Source organism: Varroa jacobsoni, unplaced genomic scaffold, assembly GCF_002532875.2.
Source record: "Varroa jacobsoni isolate VJ856 unplaced genomic scaffold, vjacob_1.0 scaffold_668, whole genome shotgun sequence".
In the NCBI taxonomy this organism is placed as follows: Eukaryota; Metazoa; Arthropoda; class Arachnida; order Mesostigmata; family Varroidae; genus Varroa; species Varroa jacobsoni.
The window spans coordinates 90,784-114,811 of record NW_019213570.1 but is presented as its reverse complement, the minus strand read 5'-3'; the positions used below and the strand labels follow the sequence as shown (position 1 = coordinate 114,811).

Here is a 24,028-nt window from a genome sequence, read left to right as displayed (position 1 = left end):
TATATATAGTATTGGTTTAATTTCCGATACATTAGTTGTATGATTACAGTTCAAGAGCGTATTGGATGTTTGCAGATGCAGGTACCAACTGTAGCTCAGTTTTATGGAGACTGTTACTTATGAACTTGTTGTATTATCAAACGTTTTTTACGTATGATTTAACGTTTTAGCTTTGCTGTATGTATTTCTTTTATCTAGTAATGGAATTTAGTAACGTTCGACCAACATACAAATATTGATCCTACGCCTTAATGGCTCATGCTATCAAGTCATTCGTGATAACTCTGGATTTAGATTTAAACCAGGATAGATCGATGGACAAAATAGAAAATGTAATTTCATTAGCAGCTGCCGGTTTATATATATATATATATATGTATTAATAGCACTCCATCTTATGAGACTTATTAATTCAAATGTTTTCTAGTACTAACAGTTACTTGGAAAATCGCGGTTAAAGTTAGAATGATATTTAAACAGCAAATATGAGGTTTACTCAGATTTTTCTCAAAGCAGGTATTCATGTTTTCCGTGTCTTTTTGTGCGTGACCCTCATTGTGACACGTTCTCTATACCAAGTAAGCGTGGGGCTTGTATCCAAATAGATGCGCGAAGGCAACGCAGTGCCTGTCGTTAAGGCTTTCGGTGTCTACCAGGGCCACCGTAAAATAGATAAATACATTTTGCGGAAAGGGGAATGACAGGCGTCGGACTGGTGAACGAAAGTGCAGAAAACAGCCGTCGGCCGTAACGGCACCAGCGGTTGCATAAAAGGACGACGCTTGCCGTCTCATCGTGGTTTCTTTCCATTGCGGTACTCCAGTCGAAGGGTGACAGAACCCCAGTTTCCCAGTTCCTCTGCATAGCTGCTACCCCGCCCCCCACTTGCTATGCTTTTCCGTTCAATGCTCTCTTCCATGCTTCCACAGTCGGCCCACTCCTCTAAAGCACTGTAACGGAAGGGCAGACCACGTTGTGCCGAGCTATTGCATCGACGACACCAGCAGAGAAATAGAAGCGACGTACGCAGCGCGTTAAGCAAATCAAAGCGCTGCTGCGGTTGTAGCACGAAGCAGATGAAGCTGAGGTAGCCCAGAAAAAAAGTCTCGTACAACGAATAATAGCAGATGTAGTATTGCTGGCGTCTGCGGTGGTGATGTTAAGAGTAACCTTCTGGGTTGCCTGCTATCTGTGGCCTACAACAGGTGATAGCAAGAGAATGCGGGAAAAACGAACTAAAATAAAGTAGCGAGAAGAAGAACCAAGTGACAATGGTGCGGGTGGTGGACTTCTTTCGGTGTTGCCCCAACCTCTGTCGCTGTAGTGGGTGGCGGTAAGGAAGAACAAGGGACTTGTTAAAGGAACTGGATATAGAACGATAACCAGAGATAGAACGCGAGGTGGGGGAAATATGGAAGCCTATAGAACGGTGGTCGCGCGAGCCTCTTCCTGTTGGCGATTCCCCGTTCGTAAGCTGTCATCTAGTAAAGAAGCGGAACAACAATTGAATTGCAGAAAAATACAGCAAGAGGAATGGACAAGAATGGTTCAAAGGACACGAAGCGCTACCATTGTTGGCAGTGTTGTCGGAGTCGTCCTCTCTTCTCTGCTTCTTTTATTGGCTTGTACGTACAATGGTCCTTTTTTGACTAAAAGGACCTTTGTTGAGATCCGACGAAGTGAAGGCGTGTATTTGTCTGTGTGAGAAAAAAAACCCGTGTTTTTTTGAGTGATAGTGTATGGTAACACTAGCAGTCGCAGTTGGAGCAAAACTATGAGGCCAAGGACTGCCAGTATTACAACTATGAGTGCCGCTACCATAGTAAACTACAACTCAAAAGAATACGGCCTTCCCCTCTTCCCAAAGGGGAGATTGTCGCGCAGCATCGCTACGTTTTTTCTTCTAGGTCTACTGCGTCATGCCCCGGACCTCTGGGTACAGGCAGCGAAAGACAGAAGAGGTCGTAGACAACACAGTCACGGGAACAATGAAAGTAGGGAGAAAGGGCCGAGCGGTGCAACCGCTTACAGTGAGAATATGAAACCCGGAAGCCGATGGGGTTCCTACTGATAAAATGCCCGACGAGAAAAAAGCGAAAAAAAAAAAGGGAAAGTCAACAGAAACGTGTTTGAAAACCGAAAATTTAGAACCCGTTGTCATGAGGAACAAGCAAGCAACGGTGGGATGAGGAGAAGGGATTCGAGGGCCGATTGCAAAAAGAATAGTATAATAAGTATTCCAGCCTATGAGCGAGCTACCATCACCGAACGGACAGACCGAGGTGTTTGTAATCTTTTGATTTTTGTGAGCAGCAGGGGATCGCGCATAGCGAAATGTAACAGAGTCAACAGCCGTATAAGAGATTAGCAGAAGAGCGTTTATAGGATATGTATAAGCACTATCATATCCCAAATATGGGTTGAGATGCATCGTTTGAATAATATCGAACGGAATAGAAAGAATGGCAGGCAGCGCCTACAGGGCTCCGCTTTTCCTGTCATCGAGCAAAAGAAGCTAAGTGCACGACACCGCCAGATAAAGGAAACAGCAAGAGGCAGCGGACGAATAGATAGTGATGATGGAAAAAATGGTGTTAGGACAAAGCCGGTGGAGGGGATCGAAAACACTACCTCGTCGAAACTCTATAGCAGTTAGTTATACGCTGACTTTGATGTAACAAACGATGGCTGGTTTATTAGTTAGCCAATAAACTCTTTAAATAAATTAAAGTACTTTAGACAGTACTTGTATATGACAGATCATACACAACTGGAAATTTCTATTTTGAATTAAAGAAGAAATCAGAACATAAGCTTGTTGTCGTATCTGATCCTTTTTTTATTGCTTGGTTACTCATGTCACCTGCGGCGAACGATATGTCAAAGAATGAAAACGTACCTAATATTTACGAAGTAATAACGACCTTAATTATACATTAGATTACTTGCAGCTTGGTCTTCTATTTATAAAATTGAACTAATAATTCAAATTTTGTATTCGTAAGTAATAAATCTGGTTCATATTCAGTTATGCTGACACACTAACGTTATAGACGTTTCTGACCGTATGCGTACTGGATATCACTTTCTAAAAGAATTATTTTTGCTTGTGAAAGCATGTCATTTTTTATCTAAATTTTCTGACACTTTTTTCAAAAACGTTAACTCTAGTAATCTGCTTATTTATGCAAAGTGTTAGGCTGTACCATGTCCGCTACGGACTTCTCCCGTCGTTTGTTTTCGCTCATCTTTTAGACAGCTTGTTAATTTTATTTTTTGGAAACTAATATTTTTATGCACAGTGAACTGATCAGTGTGAGCTTTAACACCTTGTAAAGATGCAAAATCAATTTCAATAAGGGGAGTTCTACGTAAGGCAAAATGTTTTATTTAACCTCGTACAATTTTTGAGGACTCACTGAAGATGCGTAGGGGTTCATGTTGTTATGATAAAATATGACTTTCGTCTTGTTCGCCATAGCTGGGCATTTCATAGGGATTAACGTTTGGATTGTTTGAGAGAAGCTCATAGAATAGCAGGTTCTAACAATCGCACCAAATGCACACACCTATATTCTCTGGATAAGATCCGGCTTTAGCTTCCATTTGAAAAGCTTTGTCCACGACCTGCCTTGGATGACGTCACTGTAAATTATCCATTTATCATTGCTTGTCACTGTCTTTGCAAAAAAGGGGTTGTTTTCGTTCAGTCTTACAAAAGATCGGCCGTGTGAACACGGCTTCTCTTAAAGTAGAGATCTGCTCAATTTACATAATCGTTGCTTGACAGATGTCAATTGATTTGAATGCTCCTGTGTTTTCTGCGATCTGATGCGCGTTCTGATCGAATGAAGTGAAAATTCCAGGGTCGTCATAGCCGGTCGGTCAACCTGGACGTGCCTTCTTCGATGCTGAAGTCACCTTTCTGAAGGCAAGCGAACTACTTTCTGACCGTGCGATCGGTTACAGCGTTGAGTCCATGTGCCTGATATATTTCCTTATAAATTTGGTTCGCTTTCAGCCCTTTCGAGAAGGCAGACTTCAGCGTTGACCTTAAATACACTTGTGACATTTCCTTGTTTGAAACCTTGTACAGCTTCACGTAAATGCTCAATCAAATTGACCATGGGGTAAGAGCGAAACCTAAACTATACTGAACAATCGTTTTTCTTACTGCAACTTTCAATTTTTCGTTGTGGGGCTAAATAGCTTGAAATTCCAAAATAAACTTATAAAACTCCAAAATAAAACTTATAGGGATGACCTAATGAAGATTACATACAGAATGGCAACCAATGTAGATTGGGCGAATGTAAGTACATACCTTCGATTTAATTGCTCAGAATTATCTGTTTAGGGAAGAATGAGCAGGGCAATTATGCAATCGAACGAGCTGTGCATAAGAATAACTTGGTTCAATGTTGTTCCAGGTAGAGCGTTTGGACAGCGCGTTATCTTTACCGGAGTAAGAATACTCGGTAAAGAAGCTGATGAGCAACTCAGTGTGACAACAATAACTTACGCGCAGCCAGCACATGAAGAGCTTATTTTAGATTGCGTATATCATATTCAAGCTTTGGACAACACGTTGTCTTCATCAACTGTCAATAATACGATTGCTACTCGGATCATCAGCAATGACCTCGTTGTGAAATGGTTTCGCAATGAGGAAGCAGCGCCATTTTATACTTGGATTTCCGCAACTGGATCCCGACTTTTCCATCATGCGTATTTAGGTAAATAGAAATTATGGTTGAATTTACATTGATTTCTAATTAGCGTGAGGTCTTTGGAGATGGAATTCGCGGTGGCCATTGATATCGTCGGTAGCTGAGCTTCGCGACAGTTAAGACAATGAAATTATTATATCGCATCAACCGATATCGTAAGCTAATATATCACAAGGGTATATATTTATAACGATACAACATATAAGAGTAGCTAGAAAATAAACGTGATCGATTTTTTAACTTATTTTCAGATCTTATCGATTCACGTTATAAATACAACGATGCCCCTAAGGAAATGTTTCGCGCTGTAAGGTTTCCGCGAGCAGTAAAAGAGCTTTCGGGTAATTTTACCTGTGAAGTCCTCGATGCTCAAGGTGGTGACGTGGCCACTGACGAGAACGAGCTTTCATTTGATACATCAGCGAAGGACCACCTAGAATTGTACATATACGGTACGTTCCTGCATTTTGAAACTTTCAGTATTAGCCAATGGATCAAAATAGCCTTCTTAATACAGAGTCGTAATTATGAGCTTCATTTGAGCACTAGGAAGACTCAATACTAGCACGCAGAAGACGAGCGAATAGACATTATTTGCTTTACTTTTTCAGATGAAGAAAAGGCCAGCTTTAGCTGTTTACAGGCAAGGCTTGTTTGCCCCTTAATACATCTTTTTTATTCTTATCTACAAACAATTTATGCAGATGGCACAAAAGTCTATTGTCCAATAACGATAAGTGTTAGCAGATTTCGCCATTTCTGTTCTTGGTTCTAAGGCTTAGTCTTCTTAAAAAAACGTATATGTTGGGCAGGGCGCAATTGCGACCTTGAAGTCTTATTCGACAGAAGGTAACTTCGCGCTTCCACAACCCGAGGCGACTTTGGAGCCTGGGTGTTATTAAAATCATTAAGCCTGCACAAAACAAGACAAATCATTTAAGATGTTCTGATACAAGAAGCCGTTATTTTGTCTATTACTAAATGGGCTCGTTCTGTCTGGCGTCCAGAAATAAAATGGGCTAGAATGAGATCTAGTACTCGTCAAACACTCTTATCGAGCAGTGAATTGTAATACAGCTCCTCATAGTTATAGTTGTTATTGTTAGCTCAATTCTAGCCATATTAAATATATTTGTTTTTCAGTTGCCTGGAAAATATTGGCTAGATAATGACGAAGGAATTGCAAAAAACCTGTTCGTTTGGAAAATAAGTTGAAAAATTCATGCAGATGTAATCAAATCCGTCAGTAAAGTTATCCGTATTATTAATTTTCTCTCATCACAAAGATCATCGTACATTTGGAAGTTGATTTCGTAAAAGAAATCTATGCAAAATGACACTTCCTTGCCAGTAAAACTAAATTATTACATCCAGGATAGAAAGTGATAAAAATGATTTTCCTCAGTTTCCTAAGCTCCAATGATTCTTATATGACGATATCCGTAAGTCAGGTCTTCGGATAGTTCTTATTTCCTGGGTGGGAGATTTATAACAAACAAATTCGATTATTCAAAGATCCCAGCAGTTAATAAGTGAATTCAATTACAGACGTTCCTTCCGTATTCGAGTTACGATTAAATCTGTCGCAAAGGACACTGCACTGTCTAGCTAGTACTCGGGAAGAACCTTCTCAGCTGCGACTGGATCTTTATCAGATAGACTACGATGCTGTTGAGCGTCCGTTTGCAAGAACTGATTTTAACAGTAGCGGTATCAGTTCAGGACAAACCCGGAAAGGAAATCAAGGAATCGTAGTTATCGAGGGCACAGTGGCTCTTCAGGTAAACACTAACCCGTGTCACCGTAAAAGCTCTATTAGCCATAAGATAGGGCTTCATCTTGAGTACTTTGTGTTCGGTGGCGTCGAGTACAGTTCCTTTATCAACGCTGATATATGTTATTCATTAACCTGTTTATAAAGCTAGAGGACCACGTATTACTAAGTCCAACTGACGGCAATAACTGTCGAGAAATACTGTATTTAGCTCTTGTAAGACGCTTGTGTTGTTACTTCCGTTTCGATCCATGGGAAAACGCTGCAGTATCACTACATGTGGTACCGAAATGTTAACCGCTATGACATTTTTTGTTACAGAATGAAGACGTCGTCGTTCCGAGAATCGGGAATAGCCGGACATTTTTCTGCGACCTCATATTTACACGCATAAGACGCACAGTCAAACCCGTTATCTTTCGAAGAACGATACGCATCGTGCATGGTCAGTACAGAGTTGTGGCACGGCACGTTATTTTTTGTACTTACTGATGCTAATTCGAGCGGGCTGATTGATGCAAGCCTAAACGGCGCAGTAATCTAACGATTGCACTTACTGTTAACGGAGCTCTGTCTGAGCTTTGTTTGAGTACACGGCATGTTTTCAGGTCACATAAAAGTAACATGTTTCAGATGTATAACTGTGTAATCAATATTTGCCAGCATTCGACCAACCATTTCGAAACCCGCCATTGTATTGTAACAATATGTTTGTACGTCTGCGCATTACTTATCGTGTCTGGTACGATGTATCGGGATTGTCGACAGAAGGGACTGATACTGACTACGGTGAACCGTACGGCATGCCTGAGGCGGCTGCATGGAGCGGCAGTGATTCGTCTGCAGCGACAGTAAGGACAGCAGCAGGTCCAACATCTCCACAATACTTCCATTTGTTGTTCGACAGACGGAAAAAGGTGCTAATGGCCTGGGATTCAGGCCTATTCATTCAAATCATCTCGCTGTACATAACGCTACTGACACTCGCTGTGAATATATCTACCACCTTTACGATGTAGGCAAAGAAGCATAACGCGAGAATGAAACCGAAGAAGCTTAGGGGAAACGGAGGCGCTAGACATTGTACAGTAAATATGTTTATGACATGCATAGATCTTGTGTCGTCATTCAATCATTAGCTAAACAAGAGTTCACAATGCCCTATCCTTGTGAATATTTCTAAGATTTTTCTAACATGCTATGGATGCACAAAATATGTTATGCAGGCTTTTGGTTTATAAATTAGTTTACTTTCATCTAGGCCATATAGATCGAATCTGCGTATTATACACGTACGTATTCAAAAGAGTTACAATAGGACAAAAGAATGTTTCCAGAGTATGTACGATATGCTTTGAAGTCCATGAGGAAGCTTACACTGTTTAGCGAACTTCGAAAGCTGAAAACCAACTTTCGTGTTATGAGAATGTTCTTGCACGGCTAATCAGAAATTGTTGCATACATAAACTAGGGAGTAGCGTATCAAGCGTACAGCCGAACCGTCATGCACCAACCATTAAACAAGCAAAATCGACTACGGAAAAAAGGTAAGGTTATAAATGTCGATCGCGAGCCAGGTAGAACTGCCATACCCAATCGATACCTGCCTACAAAACCCTGTGAGCTCTAATACCCAGCGTGGTGCCTATATGGACATCATTATACACTACGACCAAACTGCAACAACTAGTTGATTAATCATACAATACATTTGTTTTATCACTACATAATCCATATAACAGTGATTGTTTTGCTTCAGTGGGAAGAGGTTACAGGTATTAGTAGGAATTGTGCAAGGTGACAACAATAACTATGGACGGAAGGGTTAAATATGTATGATTGCCTCGTATATCTAACGGTAAGCCCTTTTTGGCAGCCTCTGATGCACGTATGAGCTACTAAAGTGTTTGGTACATAGTGCTTGAGGTAAAAGAAGATCAGGGATACAACATAGCTATGGTCAATTTCGTTACGAAGTGAGCGAGTCCATCTCATTCCATCATAATTAGGATATGATTTGTAAGACTCCTCGCACGGCTTATACTACCGTGCGTTTATAAACCGTAAAAAGCAAGAGGCCTGTAATACGTTTCTTGTTGCACTGGATACAGAGGATTTTTATAACTTCAAAACCGAGCTCGAGAAAACTCCCATAACGGCTATGTTCTATTAAAAGTACTGAAACTGTTCAGGCGATAGCGTTCTACTAGAGCTGAGAGATCCACAAGTACGGCTAGGATAATTGTCCGCACTTGAGTTGGTGGCCAAGATAATCGGATTAGTTGGTGTACCAGATCATAGGGCTTCTTCTTCGAGGCGCTACGACAGCGACCGCAATGTGGGATGACGGGTTAGGACAATTGTGCCCTCTGAGCTTTTTTAACAGATGTTTTCGATCTTCTGTGCTGAGTCAGTATTATATAATCCATCCCTGGTTAAAAAAAAATACGAACATATGATTTGAATTCGCTCTTGGTAACCGTTCGTGCGAATGTGGGCTTAAAAACACGAGAGACCCAGCGAGATGTTGTCAATGGACTGAAGAGTGTTCACGTAGGCCTTATATTCTCCTTTTTTTTCCCGTAAGTGCTTTTCAATCCTGGATAACCTCTACGATTAGATAGAAAAAGTTTTTACACTACCCGCTAATTATCAAGAATACTGCATCTCAACTCTCTCATAAATCATATGCAATCGACTTCAAGGCTCACCGACTCTCTAGAAATGAATGCGACGCCAGTCTTCTACACGCCATAGGAGCCTACAAGCATAATATCAATATACTGTTCTACTACCAGCGATATAATTGAGATTGTGCTCACCTTTATTGACTTTGTTAGCACATATATATTTATCAAAATTTGCTCAAAATGTGTACAAAGGCGTGATGCCAAAAGGCAGGTATGGTTATACTACACAATTACTATTCGCTTAATAAATAGTTTAATACATTAAATAATAATAGTTTAATACATTATAATAATAATCTACAGGTCTGCAAATTGCTTGCACAAACGTTTGCTTTGGCAGTATACTAATTAGTCTATTACAGGCTGTTTATTAGGACACATGTCCCTAGTACGGTCACCGTGCACTCCTTACTCAACTTGTAAAATGTATCCTTCTTACTTTCATAAAACCTCTTATGTATTACATACACGTTCATCTTCGTATTGTGCAAATATACCGTATCTGCTTATGAACGCCTGCGCGCATCATCTGTCACTATAGGGACTCCCCCATATACATAGAGCAGTTAAGTCTACCTCCGTGGCTCGCCTCCAGGTAAGCAGTTACCGTGGCCGGAGCTTCTTCCAGTCGACTGGAACAGGATCCCAAACGATCGCCGTGTGCTTAACAGAAAACATTATGGATATCTGACGGAGGTCATCTTCGTGTGTTGTCTGTCCAGCTTCGACTTTGGGTCTGGCTTTTTTCATGCACATTGCTCTCTAGTCGTTGAGCGAAGAAGGGTTTGAAACAGGTACGCTACTACATCAACGAGTCAGGTCCATACGTTACCCTCACGCCCACCGCGAAAGGCAGAAAGGAAAACGAATTGTGAGGAAATGGAGTCAAGGGAGGGAAGCCCAAAATGGTTTACTCTAACTGTTGGTTTCTTTATCTATACACTACAGTGCGTACCGTGTATACGATGTTAAGTAAGATACGCAACCTTACGACGTTCTAAATGATTACGCAGCACCACATACATGTAGCATACAAAGGGTGTAAAAAGTCGTCCAGCCGTCTGAGGTTGTGGAACTTGTTGGAAAATCTCATAATATACAACCACAGAACGACGAATTGCATAACTTTTTCTAATTTCACAAAATAATTAAACACATACGGCGAACTGGAAGCTTGTTTATTTACTATTGAAAGTGAGAGGGAGAGAGAGAGAGAGAGAGAGAGAGAGAGAGAGAGAGAGGACGAGTGAGGGGCATGTTTACATGTGTATCATGCTACAGCATTTAATTCATAGTGTACCCAGGCCTTCAGCCTTCTGGGTCTTTATTATCTGGTTCACATGGTTATGTACATCCAAAAGGCGGTAGGGTACTCGTGGTTGAAAGCCCTGAGTGATAAAACGTAGATTTTTTTTAATGTGAAACACATGGAATAATTGCGTAGGATTGATTTTTTATGCTTTCGTAAGCACCATTTGACCAGCAATAATTTAAAATATTTAGTCACATACACAATGAAATTCGACTGGTGATATTTACACTTTTTTAATCTGTGACTATGGTAGTTGTGTCATGGAAGACTTATTAAACGGAAATGCAAAAGTTTGGTTCAACGGGGAGAAACAAGTGTCGTTAAGCAAATACTGGAATTTGTCGTCGTAGAAGCGATTGGGGTAACGGGAAAAAAATTAATACTCTGGTCGCGAGTTGTAACCAAAAGCGGACTGCACGACGCGGTGCAAACGCGGGTGGAAACCATGGAAAGTACAAAGTTAGGAAATGTGGAAAAAGTGAACAGAGATAGCTACAAAAGTCATATGCTAGGCGATAAACAATATTATTATATATGGAAATTAATCACATTCCTTCTCTCAAGTACTGAAAAGTTACACAAATTATGCCCAAATGATTTTCTAAGTTCGAATACTGCACCGACGCTTTTCCCGAGGACTTAATGGAAATCCTGTGCCGTATAGGCAAATGAAATAGGATAGAGACCATACAGACGATGGTGTAATCACGAGAGGAAGATTGGTAGAATCATCGTCGTCGGAGAATTTAGTACGGCTGATTCTAACAGTGACTGAAGCCTACCATTCCTAAAATCCGAGTCCACGGTCGGGTGTGTTGGCCTACAACCAGCGCAATTTTGCTCGTGACAATAACCGAAGAAGGTTTCATGTACAGAGTTAATAGTACCACTTTACGGATGAATGCCTTTGGTTGCCAGCCTCTTAACGGGTGAACCAATGTATAGCTAGACGAGACCAGGTTCGCGCGAAATTATCAGCACCGTGTCGGTATGAATTTTCGTTGATAACAGAGAAGGCGGTTTATGCGTACTTAGGAGTACATGTCGAATTTTCACCGAAATTGCGGGTTAAGAGGTATGAACAGTTTCGTTGTCTATGCTGCTACTGTATAGACCCGTCAATGGATACATCCCTGCAGCCCAGGTCACATACAGACACAAATTCATTAAAGCTGGGCTGTCGAAAAGGGATTGATCGTAGTTCTAGCCAGCTGATTTTAGAGTCACATTTCTCTGGTTATACAAGTCGCGTTGTATCATTTGGTCGTCGTTGGTGTTGCTAAAAGGCTCATAAAGCTGCTGAAACTTTTAGAAATGCTTTTATTCAAATTTGAAATAGAGAACTTTGAGAATGAGGTGGAATTTTTGCAAATATTCGTTATATTTTGCAATTACATTACGATGAAAGTGCAAATGATGCCCAGGCCCATAAAAACTAGTTCTGGTTAAGATGCGTTAACAGAAAAAAACTGGTTCAAAGATGATTGTGTCACTTTCGTTCGGGAAACTAACTGCGCAGGAAGTTGGTGAAAATCCACGGAAACCCAACGAACTCGACCCATTGATAGGGCAACTGATTATAGGTGGTAAAAAATAAGTATATGTGAATTAAAAAAAGCGAAAATCTACCCCATACTCTGTGGTAAAGTCCAGAATGATCCAAAGGATGGTGGTGGTACGTGTTTAGGGGGCGACCGGAGAAGAATCGATCATTATGAGTTGCTGCTGCTGCCTGGCAAAATGATTCATTCGCATCTTTACTCTCAACGGCTAACAATATTACAACAAGCTATTGAAAAAAATTGACCGGAACTAATGGATAGAAAAAGCATCGTATTCTACCACCAAAATACAAGATCACATACATTTTTTGCTACCTGTGAAAATTGAAAGAATTGATAGATGCGCCATATAACCCACATCTTGCACAATCATTAGACCATTTATCTGCTGCGGTCTACACAAAACTCTTTTAATATCCGTTGATTTAGTTCTAGAACGATGGGATTACAGTGTTACCGGAAGAATAACAGAAGGTCATCGAAGAAAATAGTTTAGTAAGATTGTTTTAAAATAATGCAAAATATTTGCTCTAATTGTGACACAAGAACTGTCAGTAGTTTTTTGATAAGGCATTGGTCATGTTATGCTGTGTTATTTGGCAGTGTTATGGCGCATCAGTCGTCCAGCTTGCCGGATAGATGACGAACGGTATGATAACTATTAAAATAGCTGTTTATCTAAGTGCAACAATGCGGTTGTGGCGAGAAATGTATGGGTCTAAAAAGTGGGTGGAAGACCTGGAAGTCTAAATAAAATGCACAAATTGTTTTCTGCATGAATAGACTTGTCTAAGTTTTCAATGATTTGATTACAATTACATCTTTTCATTGAGTTGCTCCTGTTTTCATTGATTTTTTCATTTAAATAGATTTGGTTCGCCTATTTATTCGTTCGTTGATTGGTATATAGGGTGACGTAAAGGCCTTGAGACAATTAGTAAATTGATGTTTCAACAGTTTATAAGTGCAATAATTTTCCATGTGTCATACTGCTTTAATCGATGTTAAAAGACGTTAGGGAACTTTTTCTCAGCTGTTCAGAGACCTTTGCCGCATCAAACATAAATGACATTTCGTAGAGGCGAGAAATCGAACTGGTGCTTTGCCTTTTCTCTTCTCGAGCAGTCAACATGCAAGTATGGGTCGTATGATAGCGAGCCATTCAATGGATAGAACCCTTCAGGCATTAATAGATTAGGTTCAATCGATAGTCGTGATATCACTGATAGTTATAGTCGGGAGGCTGTAACGCCCACCATAGCCGTAGATCGAAGTGCGTCATGCCTATCATAGAAACGTCATCCGTTACAAGAAATAGTAGCAATGGTTTATTGCTACTGAATGAAAATACGTGAACACTCAATTTTTCGGTTGGAAACATCCCGATAATGAACGAAAAAGTATCATAAAGGGCACCATGGAACAAGTTTGCAGAATATCTTCAAGCGAACGCCATTCTTGTATATGCTATCAGTATGAGTATCTTTGCTTTGAATGTAGAGCTCTGTCCCATTTCCTATATAGATTTATGTGTTTCATCAGACAAATTGATGGCCCCTTGTTGTCATTGATCGCAGACAATTTGATTTGCTTCTCGCCACCATCGCTGCTACTGTATATATTCCATACCTTCGATTCGGCAAGCGCCCAGATAACGATTCCATGGCGGAGGAAGCAATGAGTCTGCTAGAAAAGCCCTCCGCTTCGGCAGATAAAAGCGATGCCATGCTGAATCGTCTTCTCTTCACAAAGGAGCACAAGAAGCAAGCGGAGAGAAGGTGAGGGGTGCTCCCGAATTAGATCAGAATCACGCACTCTCAACCTCTTCTCTTCAGGCACTTCCTTCAACTTCAGGCGGCGGCACATGTGAACGCACAGACAGAGGGGTTACCAAAGACAGCAGTCACTTGGATGCTGACGGGTGGGCGGGCGATAGCTGAACTGTTGTAGCAGCGCCTTCAATTCAGGGCTGTCGGTCGGTCCTAGCCCCATGGCCCGGTGAGCTGCGGTGGGGGGGGGGGGATCTATGGCCTCTTCCTTTTCTCTTCTTTTTCTTGCTAGGTTGGGCGCTTTCTTCCAGTTGCTCCGCTTTTGCCGTTCGCATGCCGTTCTCGCTTCCTCTGGTTGGCCGTCTTTTGGCCCCACGTTTTATCGCTCTTTATCCTTTCATTCTTTCGTATTTCATCTGCTAAAGCGCGAGCGAACAGGCAAAACGGACGAGTAGTTTGGTTGACTGTCGCCTTCTTCGAGGCTCTCTTTTTTGTGACACCTTCTGCTCAAGTCGTCCTGACAAACCCGTCCGGTCGCTGCTGCGGCTGAGCTAAGATGGGCAGGGATTCCTTCTGACTGGGAAATAAAAAGCCTCGATCGGCTCAATCTCCGGCCCCACCAACACCAAGTCCCCGCTACCCACTTTTTTTTTTATCCCAGTGCTATTGCTGCCCTCTCAAATACAAATAGAACAGCCGCGACGCCTCGTCCGTATTCGACAAAGTAAGGACTTTTCCGTCTTTTCCTTGTTTAACGGACGATGAGGCTCCTAGACGCCTTGACACTTCAGTGTGTGACCATGTTGTTGCTGCCGCCACCGCCACCTCACCGTTAGGTTCCTATGCCACCATCGTCAGCTCAGTTTTGCGCAACGGCATAGACCGGCAGACCTGCTCAGTGGTGCTGCCTGTCCGGTTGCGCCCAGTGCTGTACATTGAGCCTACGGGAGGCTGTGTCTAGGATTCGACATAGTCGCTGTCGTTGGCTGAGAAACCGATTGATAAAAAAAAACAACGGGTGACGGTGGACCAGCAAGACGTTGGGCGTAGGGCGAGAAAGAGTAGTATAAAAGCACAAAGGGAGTTCCAATCAGCGGAGTGTCACTCAGATGCTGACAGGCCATCCTTCAGGATGCGAACTAGCATCGCAGTGTTGCACTCCTTTAACCAATAGTGATTGTACTATTCGTATTGATACTCGTCGTGGTGGTATGCTAGTAGCAGAAATAAAGGTAAGAGGAGCGTAGGCGGACATGGCCATAGCGGTTGTAACTCCTATTCCTTACCCACGCCTCAGCTCAACAACCAGCGCGCTTTCCTGTTCATACCTTTCCCAATACGTCGCATCCCATTGGAATGTCTTTTTCTCTGAAGATATCTGGGGCCGCCCTATAGTCTAACGGTAGAATTCGGTCTGAATTAGACCACCGTTCCACTGATATCGAATGCGGCGCCAGTTTGTGTCAACGCCAATACGGATTACAGTAAATATCGCAGTGACACTAAACCAATAAATAGGGCCTATGCTGTATGTATTTCCACATATGAGTCTACCGATGATATTGATTACACAGTGTACTAAGAATGGGTAAATACGCTTGAACAAGGTAATAAAGCTTGTAGAATTGCTTATGTTAATGCAGATGACCTAACACGAAAAGTCATCACATTTTTTTTAACTCAAAACAATTTAATTCATATAAAAGGCATGTACGTGTCTTAAGCTACGAATGGAGCGTTACGGATTCCGTACGATTAGATACACTCGACTACTCCCCGTGATAGCTTAGTGGGTAACGTATTTGCCTGCTAATCTTAGGGACACGTACCCGGGCGTAAATAGATTTCATTTCATGTCAAGAGCCAGCCGCTTGCCTGATAGAATGCTTAACGGCGATACCGGGCATAAAACTCGAAGCATCGAGGTATATACAACCATATAAAATTACAGTGTGTAAAGTTTAGCGTGTTACTGATTTTAAACAATAGTGTTAAAGCGTCGCGTTAAATAGGAATTAGTTTTCGCGTAATAGTCGTACCGTTAAGTTAATATAGGCTAATTCTTTGGCAAGCTGTATCTACGATGGTTTTCGTCCACTGGAATCACACGTATTTAACGTTCACAGTTGATTTAGATGGACTTATCTTGCTGTAGTCTCCCATGGGGGTATCTAACCAGCAGGCGTCTCCTGTAGGTCTGTTCTCCATTTGCCCCCTTCCGTTAGCTTGCCACTTCCTCTTTATACAAAAGCGTTCGTCTCGCAATTGCTACAAACGCTACGGATGCCCGACCGATGACGTGAAAAGGCCAGACTCGCTGGCGCCTGCTAGCTGCTTGTTGCTTAAGTCTGCCAGTTTGTCGGTCGGGTCCGTCAAGACGGACGTATTGACTGATGCGGCTAAGGGGAACCCGGTAGGAAAGTAACTAGGGGGAGGAGAGTGGGCAACGTTGAGTCTAAAGCAAAATAGGGTCGCTGCCCTACGCGTGGCCTGTGAGCCCTTAGAGGGGCCGAAATGGAACAAGGCAAGCGGCATAGTGGAGGAAGTAGATACCCAGGGAACTCCAGATCAAGAAAAGGAGCTGCTAGGGCTTAAGGGCGTTAGGGGTTGGGAGGCATTCGCATTAATGTGTTGCTGCGCTGTGAGTTAGGGTAGCGAAATGACGTTGCACCGCTGGGTGTGTCCACACAAAGAGAATTGGAAAGAGACCCCGCACAGGGATCGACCCACTACCAACTCAGACCATATCATGCCATAAGACAGCAAGTTGCTCCCTGCAGAGTTGCTTGCTATAAAACAAGAAGTGCATGCATTGGCTTTTCCGTCGGTGTCTAGAATGTCTCCGAGCTGGGCGAGTGCCAGAGACTACTGCGAAGCTCTGCATGTACGACCTCCCTTCCCCTCAGTTGTAGTTCTTACTTCTGTGAATGATGAGAGCTGGTAATAAAGCGATGCTGTTGTTGCTACGCTAGCGGTCGTACTGTTGGGGATGCGGTCGACTTCTAGCAATAGTGAACTGTGGTACTATTATGAAGGTAGATTAATGTACATGCTTCCATGTACACTCCATACCAGCCAGGGGCGCCTGTGGGGCGTTGCACTAGGCTCCGCGACAGTGTAGATAGTATAGATCCGATATCATGACAACCGTAATTCACGGTATCATGACAATTTCATCTCAACTCTGCTTCTCTGACCGCCCTGTCTTCAGCATTTATCACTCTAAGAGGAAGAAGTGAAGAAAACGAAACAAGAAGATCGTTTTCTAGGGGTAAACTCATATGTCTGGTAAGCGATTTCAGTTAAAGGGTAAGATGGATTCGAAAAGGGCGAAAGAGCAATATTGAAACGTGAACTGAGACTTTCTGAAATGCAAAGACTTCAATCTGGGACGGGACCGTATCGGTGGCCAAGGCACATCAGCGATATGCTTTTCTGCTAACAAATAAAGAAAATAGAACGAAAATAAGAATAATAAGAGACAAGCAAAATAAATGTTTTTCTACAGAACATAAAATGCCGTTGGCTGTAATATACGTAGCCACACGACGAACTATTGCATAAAAATAAAGGTCGGGCGAGAAAATGAGCGATTTGCTTTTTCGTAAGCAGAAGGTACCTTCTTTTGTACTACTTTTACGTACACGAACGAAATGAAGGTGATAAATTGACCGTGGTGCGTCTGCGTTGCGTACAAATAACTGCGCTGACTCTTATGATAATGAAACACGCGTGCTATTTACACAAATCAAAAACACAACAAAGACACACGAACGCAGGTATTCCATAATTTTATACTACTGTTCACAATGGGGGTTGCTCCAGGAACTAACAAACAACGCTTAAGATAAGCACATATCGGACGACTAACAAGGTTCAAAGCATAGCAAGTATGTCTACCTATATTCTACTGGCTTATATATAAGACATTGATCTGAGCTGGTGGACGACCGTGTTTTCATATGCGTGGTGCTCTCAGCTCTGTATAGGCTCAGATCGATTTTGATAAAATTTTGAATATTACAGATATTGTCGGGTCTTGAACCTACCTTCCCTCCCCTTTTTCTACAAAGATCATTCAGCTTGCGGCCTATAGTACACAAATATCTGCACAAGCCTATTTCTTAGAACTGGAAAAGATTAGAGTTCGGGTTAAATCGCACGAGGCATATGCGAACCGAAGTACTGAATCGTTTAAGAATCTAGCAACTAAATCGGTCGCCTTTATCATGTCAAAGAAGGTACAGCGCCGATAAATCATTTATGTACCAATAATTTTGGACATAAACAATAGTTCGGTGTTTCAGTGTGGCTGTTTTTGTACAGATAACACTATTTGAGTCTGTTTATGACAAAGTTAACGTGCGACTTTACATGAAGGCCTACTATTTAGCATCTCAGCCTGGGTCAATTTTTTTTTGTCATTACTTGTTGTCGTTACTTATAAAGACTTTTAGCAGATTTCTACTTTGCCTTCGTTTTGAAATAGACAAACGATCGGGTACAGTACAGTCTCTGCATAAACACACCCATCAGTTTCCGAAACGTTGTTCTTCTTGTTTAGTGAGAGGTTCTCCCAACAGGAGTCCCTCTCACGAAATCAAAGCCTTTCTGCTGCGCCTTGATTTCATAGGAATGTCTTTCTCAGATCAACTGATCCATAACGAAATTGAGGACGGTCGTTTTAAACCTCCTTTCCCATGACTATCAGTGTCATCGGGAATCGATCGAAAGCTACTTCTTGCCGACAGGATCAAACTAACGTTGCCCTGTCCCCACAAATCACCACTATACTCTTTTTGTAGTACATTTCAGTGAGAATTATGAAACTCATCCTAAACCCTTGTACACCCCATCGGACCAACGAAGAGCAGAACGTTTGCGTTATACCAAAATGACAACGTAAAGGAACTAGAACACTATAAAGTAATTTTACAAATTTTCTTTAGAGGCAAAAATTATCCGTTCTTAGCTAAGGTTAGGTTTATGAATGATTAGCACGTCGTATTTACAGGTGTGCAACTTAAGGATCCGAGCCTAACATGCATAGTAAGAGCAATGAATTTGGCCTACCGAACGAGAACGAGTGCGTAAGATCAGGTTTCTAATACGGTAATTCGTAAACGATGAACAGCAGTCTTCGAGCGTAAAATCGTAGAGAATTACCCCAGCTTCAAGTTCAGTATTTAGCGTTAGAAAATACATTTTTGAAGGAATTTTGTTGCTATTATATTTTAATGGAATGGACTCAAAATAAATGAATGTATAGTACAATGTACGTGCTCTATAATATCCATGTATTTATCATCAGCCTTTTCTACCAGCAATCAGTACATCTGCCTATTAGCTTTCTATATATCATGCGACTATTGCAGTATCCGTCTAAGGTAGCATACTATTGAGTGCATTGCCTGTATATCTGGACGGTTGCTTTATAAATAGGGCGTTTATCGTCCATCCATCTGACCTTCTATTTGGGGTTCACTGCCAGGTGCACTGGTTCTCTTCAAAACTCTCAGCGCCTGGACGTTGTTGGATCACAGGCTCATTCGTTGATCACCGGGTAAAGTCGCCGCTATCCTTGTCTTTCGACGGGCTACACCGCGAGCCGTCAAGGGAATAAGGATCTCGTCGTAGAAGATAGGTATCTGCGTAATTCATTAAAGTTCGTACAATTCTGCCTCCATTATATATATATACATATATAGGTAAAGAAAGATCAGGAGTTTCTGCTTTCAAGTTTCCGTCGACGATGCCTACTGCACAACCTGTATAAATAAAGTTATCATGACATTATATATATGATACATATAGTCATTTGTTGCTGACATGCAACAGAACTTAAGGAATTACTCTAATATGGTAATACAGTATAGTAACGGCCATAATGGGTCCTCTTCTAATTAAACTTAATACGCTGGATACTGAACATCAACGTTTCATTTAGCGGTAAAAGCCCAGCAGTCCAATTTATTACCGGAAGATGGATTCTTTCGATAGATTATGTTGATGTTAATAATTAAACAGTCCTTAGAGCTTCAGGATAGAAAAAAAACTTGAGGATCAACTTTTACTTCTACACGATAGCAGGAAAATTTCGTGTACAGGTTGAACATGTTCTAGTTGTCCAAATGGCTTTTATTATGGCACAAATAAATTATCAGCCTACTCAGGAGGCTCGTAGTATCTTAATGTTGTCTCTTACTTAGTGACACCTAAAACAGTTGACGGAAAAGAGACCGCATTTAGACAACACTCTAATTCATATACTCGTATTATCTCACCATACTCACATATTTATAAAACATGTATACCAGTTTTATTTACTATGTAAACTAGTATACTATAATTATTTATTATATATATATATATATATATTACACCTAGCGGCTAATTACAAGTAACGCGTTCAAATGTTTTTACGAACCGACAGAATTCTATAAATAACTTGAATAACTATTACATTTATGCTATAGAGTAAGTTATTTCTAATAGGATTTCAGTCAAGCAGGATGCAAGATGTTGCGCAGGGCTTTTAAATACGATGCCCCATTTTTTAACGTTGGAACATCTCAAGATTTACGTATCTTGGATAAGATCAATCTAGTACCTGCAGCTGACACTTTGTTAGCTCAATAATTATCGCCAAAATATGTGTAATGGTCGTGCTGAACTTTTTTTTACATTATATATTCCGGGATCTGACAGCGTTGGGTTTGTTTAAACGACTAGAATGAGTCGATGTCCACCTTAAAAGTTTTAAATAAGCTAGTTTTTTTTTTATTCAATTCACCTGTGAAATTTAGATCCATTGTGCTAATCTCTAAAGAAGTTAGTAACTTAGAAGAAAAATTTAGACTACGTATTTACGACTACGAATTTAGGTACGTCTTGCACCTCTTATTAAAATATTTGTGTTTATTTCGTGTTTAAAATAGAATCAATACTCTATTATATTATTAATGTTTACAACAGCCTCGAGTAAAGATCTAGTTATGCTATGTTTCATATTCGATATCACATTATGTAATCAAATGCAACTGCCTGTCTCCTTTAAAAGTTTGTTCTAATTATGTAATTTAATTTATGTTTATATACATTATTTGTCCATAAGAGCGCGCATCAACTCATAGCGACTTGAATTCTGTGTCTATCTATGTCGACATGTGTGCTTTTTTCTTCAGGGCCCAACAGCCCCACGTTGTATTTTGATGACGAGCATCTCCGTCTTGGACACTTCGCAGCTTTTCTAGTTAGAAAAGGCCGTCGACTTAGGGCTCGCCAGTTGATGCTCAATCCTTTTCTAACTATAATGTTAGTGAAAGCATAGATGTAAGTGCCACGCAAGATGGGGGTCGAATGGATGTTGGTGTGCTCCTCCTTGTTCTTTGAAGCCACTCAAACATTCATCAGCTATTCCCACGACGACGCGACCAAAGGCCATTCTTGCTCATCGCCCACAATCTTCCGGCTCACCGTGCTGTTCCTTTTTCTATCGTGGATCCCATCCTCCTATTTCTAGGACATCCCAGATTGCGCCAGAGGCGATTCAAAGGAGAGCGCCACAGAATGGAGACCGATGCCGTGATGGTACCGTCCCAGTCGCACAACATGACGTCAGCATCGCTGCCGCAGCCGCCATCTCCACAGGCTATTGTCGGACCATCGGACACTCGAAGATCGTTCGGGCGTTTCGTAGCCGTCTTTTTTTGCGGCTCTTTGAGTGAGATTGTGAGAGGGCTTCTTTTGAGGTTACCCACAGGATAGGACAACACGAAGTGACAGAGTAGGGAAATTGGGATTCCTGTCCGAGATAGAGATAGGGTGGTGGAAAGAAACGGAGGCAACGGTTATAATAGACGGTCACTAGCGGACTGGCGGAAACGCGCTGGTCGTATGCGTACCCGACAGCGTCGGGGATCCTTTGATACCGTTAGGCATCATCGTCGTGTTCAAATAGGATCTCAGATCGCCTCCTCGCACCATCTGCACGACCAGTACGAAAGAACGCGAATTCACTTAGAAGGATGAGAAAGGGGAGGCAATGGGAAAGAGCTTCGTTTTCGTTGTAATCGTCATTCGTAGCACTTGGTTGACCAAGGTTTGGGTAAATTTCAATACCTCTCGATCTCCCCTCCATTCGTTTCTTGTGGAACGAGGTTGTACTTATTCTAGCTAAAAGTGGACCGCGAGTTTGAGTGAGTAGCATGATTGCGCGCCGTGCATAAAGGGGAACAGGCTTTATTGCGTAAAGCGGAAACGCACAATACTAGAGCAACGGTTGTAAATGTGAGTATGTGTGTGTGTGTGTGTGTGTGTGTAAGAAAGGCGGGAAAAAAAGTAGTAGGAGACATCACAGACACAGAAATGGATATATAGATTGAATGGTCTCCTACAATCTTCACTATTAGAAAAAGAAGAATAACAGTTTGGAAATCGATATGAGCAGAAAAATCTGAGCACCGCGCGATTCCGTTATGCACTACTAAGGCCGACCGACGACGGCTTTATTCCTATTGAGAAAGGGAAAAAGTAAATGATCTCGTTAGAGTTGCAGATGACAAGAGTTGAAGGAATGATAAAAGGAAAAAAATTATTCCGCTCTTGTGTGTCGTATAAAGCAGGAAATGGCGGTCAAGCGTAATGTAGGCGAGAGAGTAACGCAACGTTTTTAGAAGTCATGAAATAAATTTAATGAAGTCGTGCGGCCTAAGGATGAAGAGCTATCAACGTGGCACTCTGACTGAAATAGGGTTCACGACCACTGCCGGCTGACGACTCTGCTATGCGTTTGGGGATCGGGAGGGAATCAAATCATATAATCGAAATCACAGCAGATTTGAACCAAACACACTGACATGATGTTGCTCAACTACATAAAAAAGCAACAAATCAGATTGATGACCTTTATTGGCTTGAATAACTGCAGACAGATTGGATGTGGCAGCTATCTACCACTGCTGCCTAAACGTATTGATGGACCATTCTATGAATACACGTTATCGCAAAACAATACGTGCACTGATGTGATAATCGAACGCGGAAAAAACATCTCATTTCTCTGCTTTTGTGTGTACTGAACACTGCATTTAAAGGATTACTTTTAGCAAGAAATGTGGTGAGCTAGCGGGCTGTACAGCAGTAAAGTAGATAATCCTAGATTTTTTGACAAATCTTAATGGGGAATGTGGTGCGTATGGGGGTACTTGGGCTGATAAGCACGGCAATCTGCATTTCGAGGGCTTCCGTCTTGATAGAACAACGCGATTTCGCATTTCTCCAATCGATAGATTGCAGATCCTGGATTGTACATGTAGTCAGTAAGAGCGTTATAATAATGTAATATCTAGTGTTGTTTTGTAAAGCACGAAACCTATTTACGTTGTTTAGCATTGCCTGATTTATGCATAGATTAGCACCGAGGTCTTTTCTATTAGTTAGATATATTCTGATAGCGAACTGTAGATGTTGTAATTAGTTAACCATACAAGGAATGAGCATATCTCAGTAACACAAGAAAGAGTAGTTGTTTGTTTTATTAGAAATTCGTGTTCTGAAACTTAAAAGAGGCGAAACAAAAGAATACCTTCCCATTTATCTGAACAAAAAAAAAGCACAGCCAGTTGGTATCCGTGAGTATATTTCTTCTTATCTGCAGGACTATACATCCTTCTGTTTCGTTTCCTTGTGAACGTACTGCATTTTGAGCCCTACATAAAATCGCAATGATCCATAAATATATAAAGTCAAAAGGTATTGTTGGTTTTAGAAGACCGCCATTTCCGTCAAAATCTATTTTTTTTTCTAAAGTTTGGACCTGATATACTAAAACTTCTTTAGTTCCCAACTTAGTGAGACCATTTTTCTTGCCACTTGTTATATCCACTTAATTTTAGGCACAAATGTTTCAAGGGTACAAAGATATACCAAACCTTGAGATCTTCAACACCTAGACTGTATCTACTTATCGACTTTCAAGATCTTTGCAAACGATAATGCATCGTACCATTCTCAGCGTTTAAAGATCTATTAACGCCTCAATATTTCGTTATCAATCAGCAAGAAGATTAAAGGGAAAAGAGCTAAGTGTAGATAACGTGGTATTGTGGTAAACGATACCATTTTCTAGTACCGCACCTTACAGCCCTATTTCATCGACGAGTTATATAGCTGGGCCTAATAGCATGGGCC

The 24,028-nt window shown here is 41.4% G+C and overlaps 1 protein-coding gene across 2 annotated transcripts in view; it reads left to right on the top strand.

Moving 5' to 3' along the window:
* Positions 1-7,616, top strand: part of LOC111262489 (uncharacterized) — a 14,442-nt gene extending 6,826 nt beyond the window's left edge. For both annotated transcript variants that reach the window (XM_022836792.2, XM_022836791.2), the window contains exons 2-6: positions 4,431-4,736; positions 4,982-5,182; positions 6,279-6,511; positions 6,826-6,949; positions 7,273-7,616. In XM_022836792.2, the coding sequence (XP_022692527.1) occupies positions 4,431-4,736; positions 4,982-5,182; positions 6,279-6,511; positions 6,826-6,949; positions 7,273-7,523 (1,115 nt within the window). In that variant the 3' untranslated portion in view covers positions 7,524-7,616. The remainder of the gene's footprint in view (positions 1-4,430; positions 4,737-4,981; positions 5,183-6,278; positions 6,512-6,825; positions 6,950-7,272) is intronic.
* Positions 7,617-24,028: the final 16,412 nt, after the last annotated feature.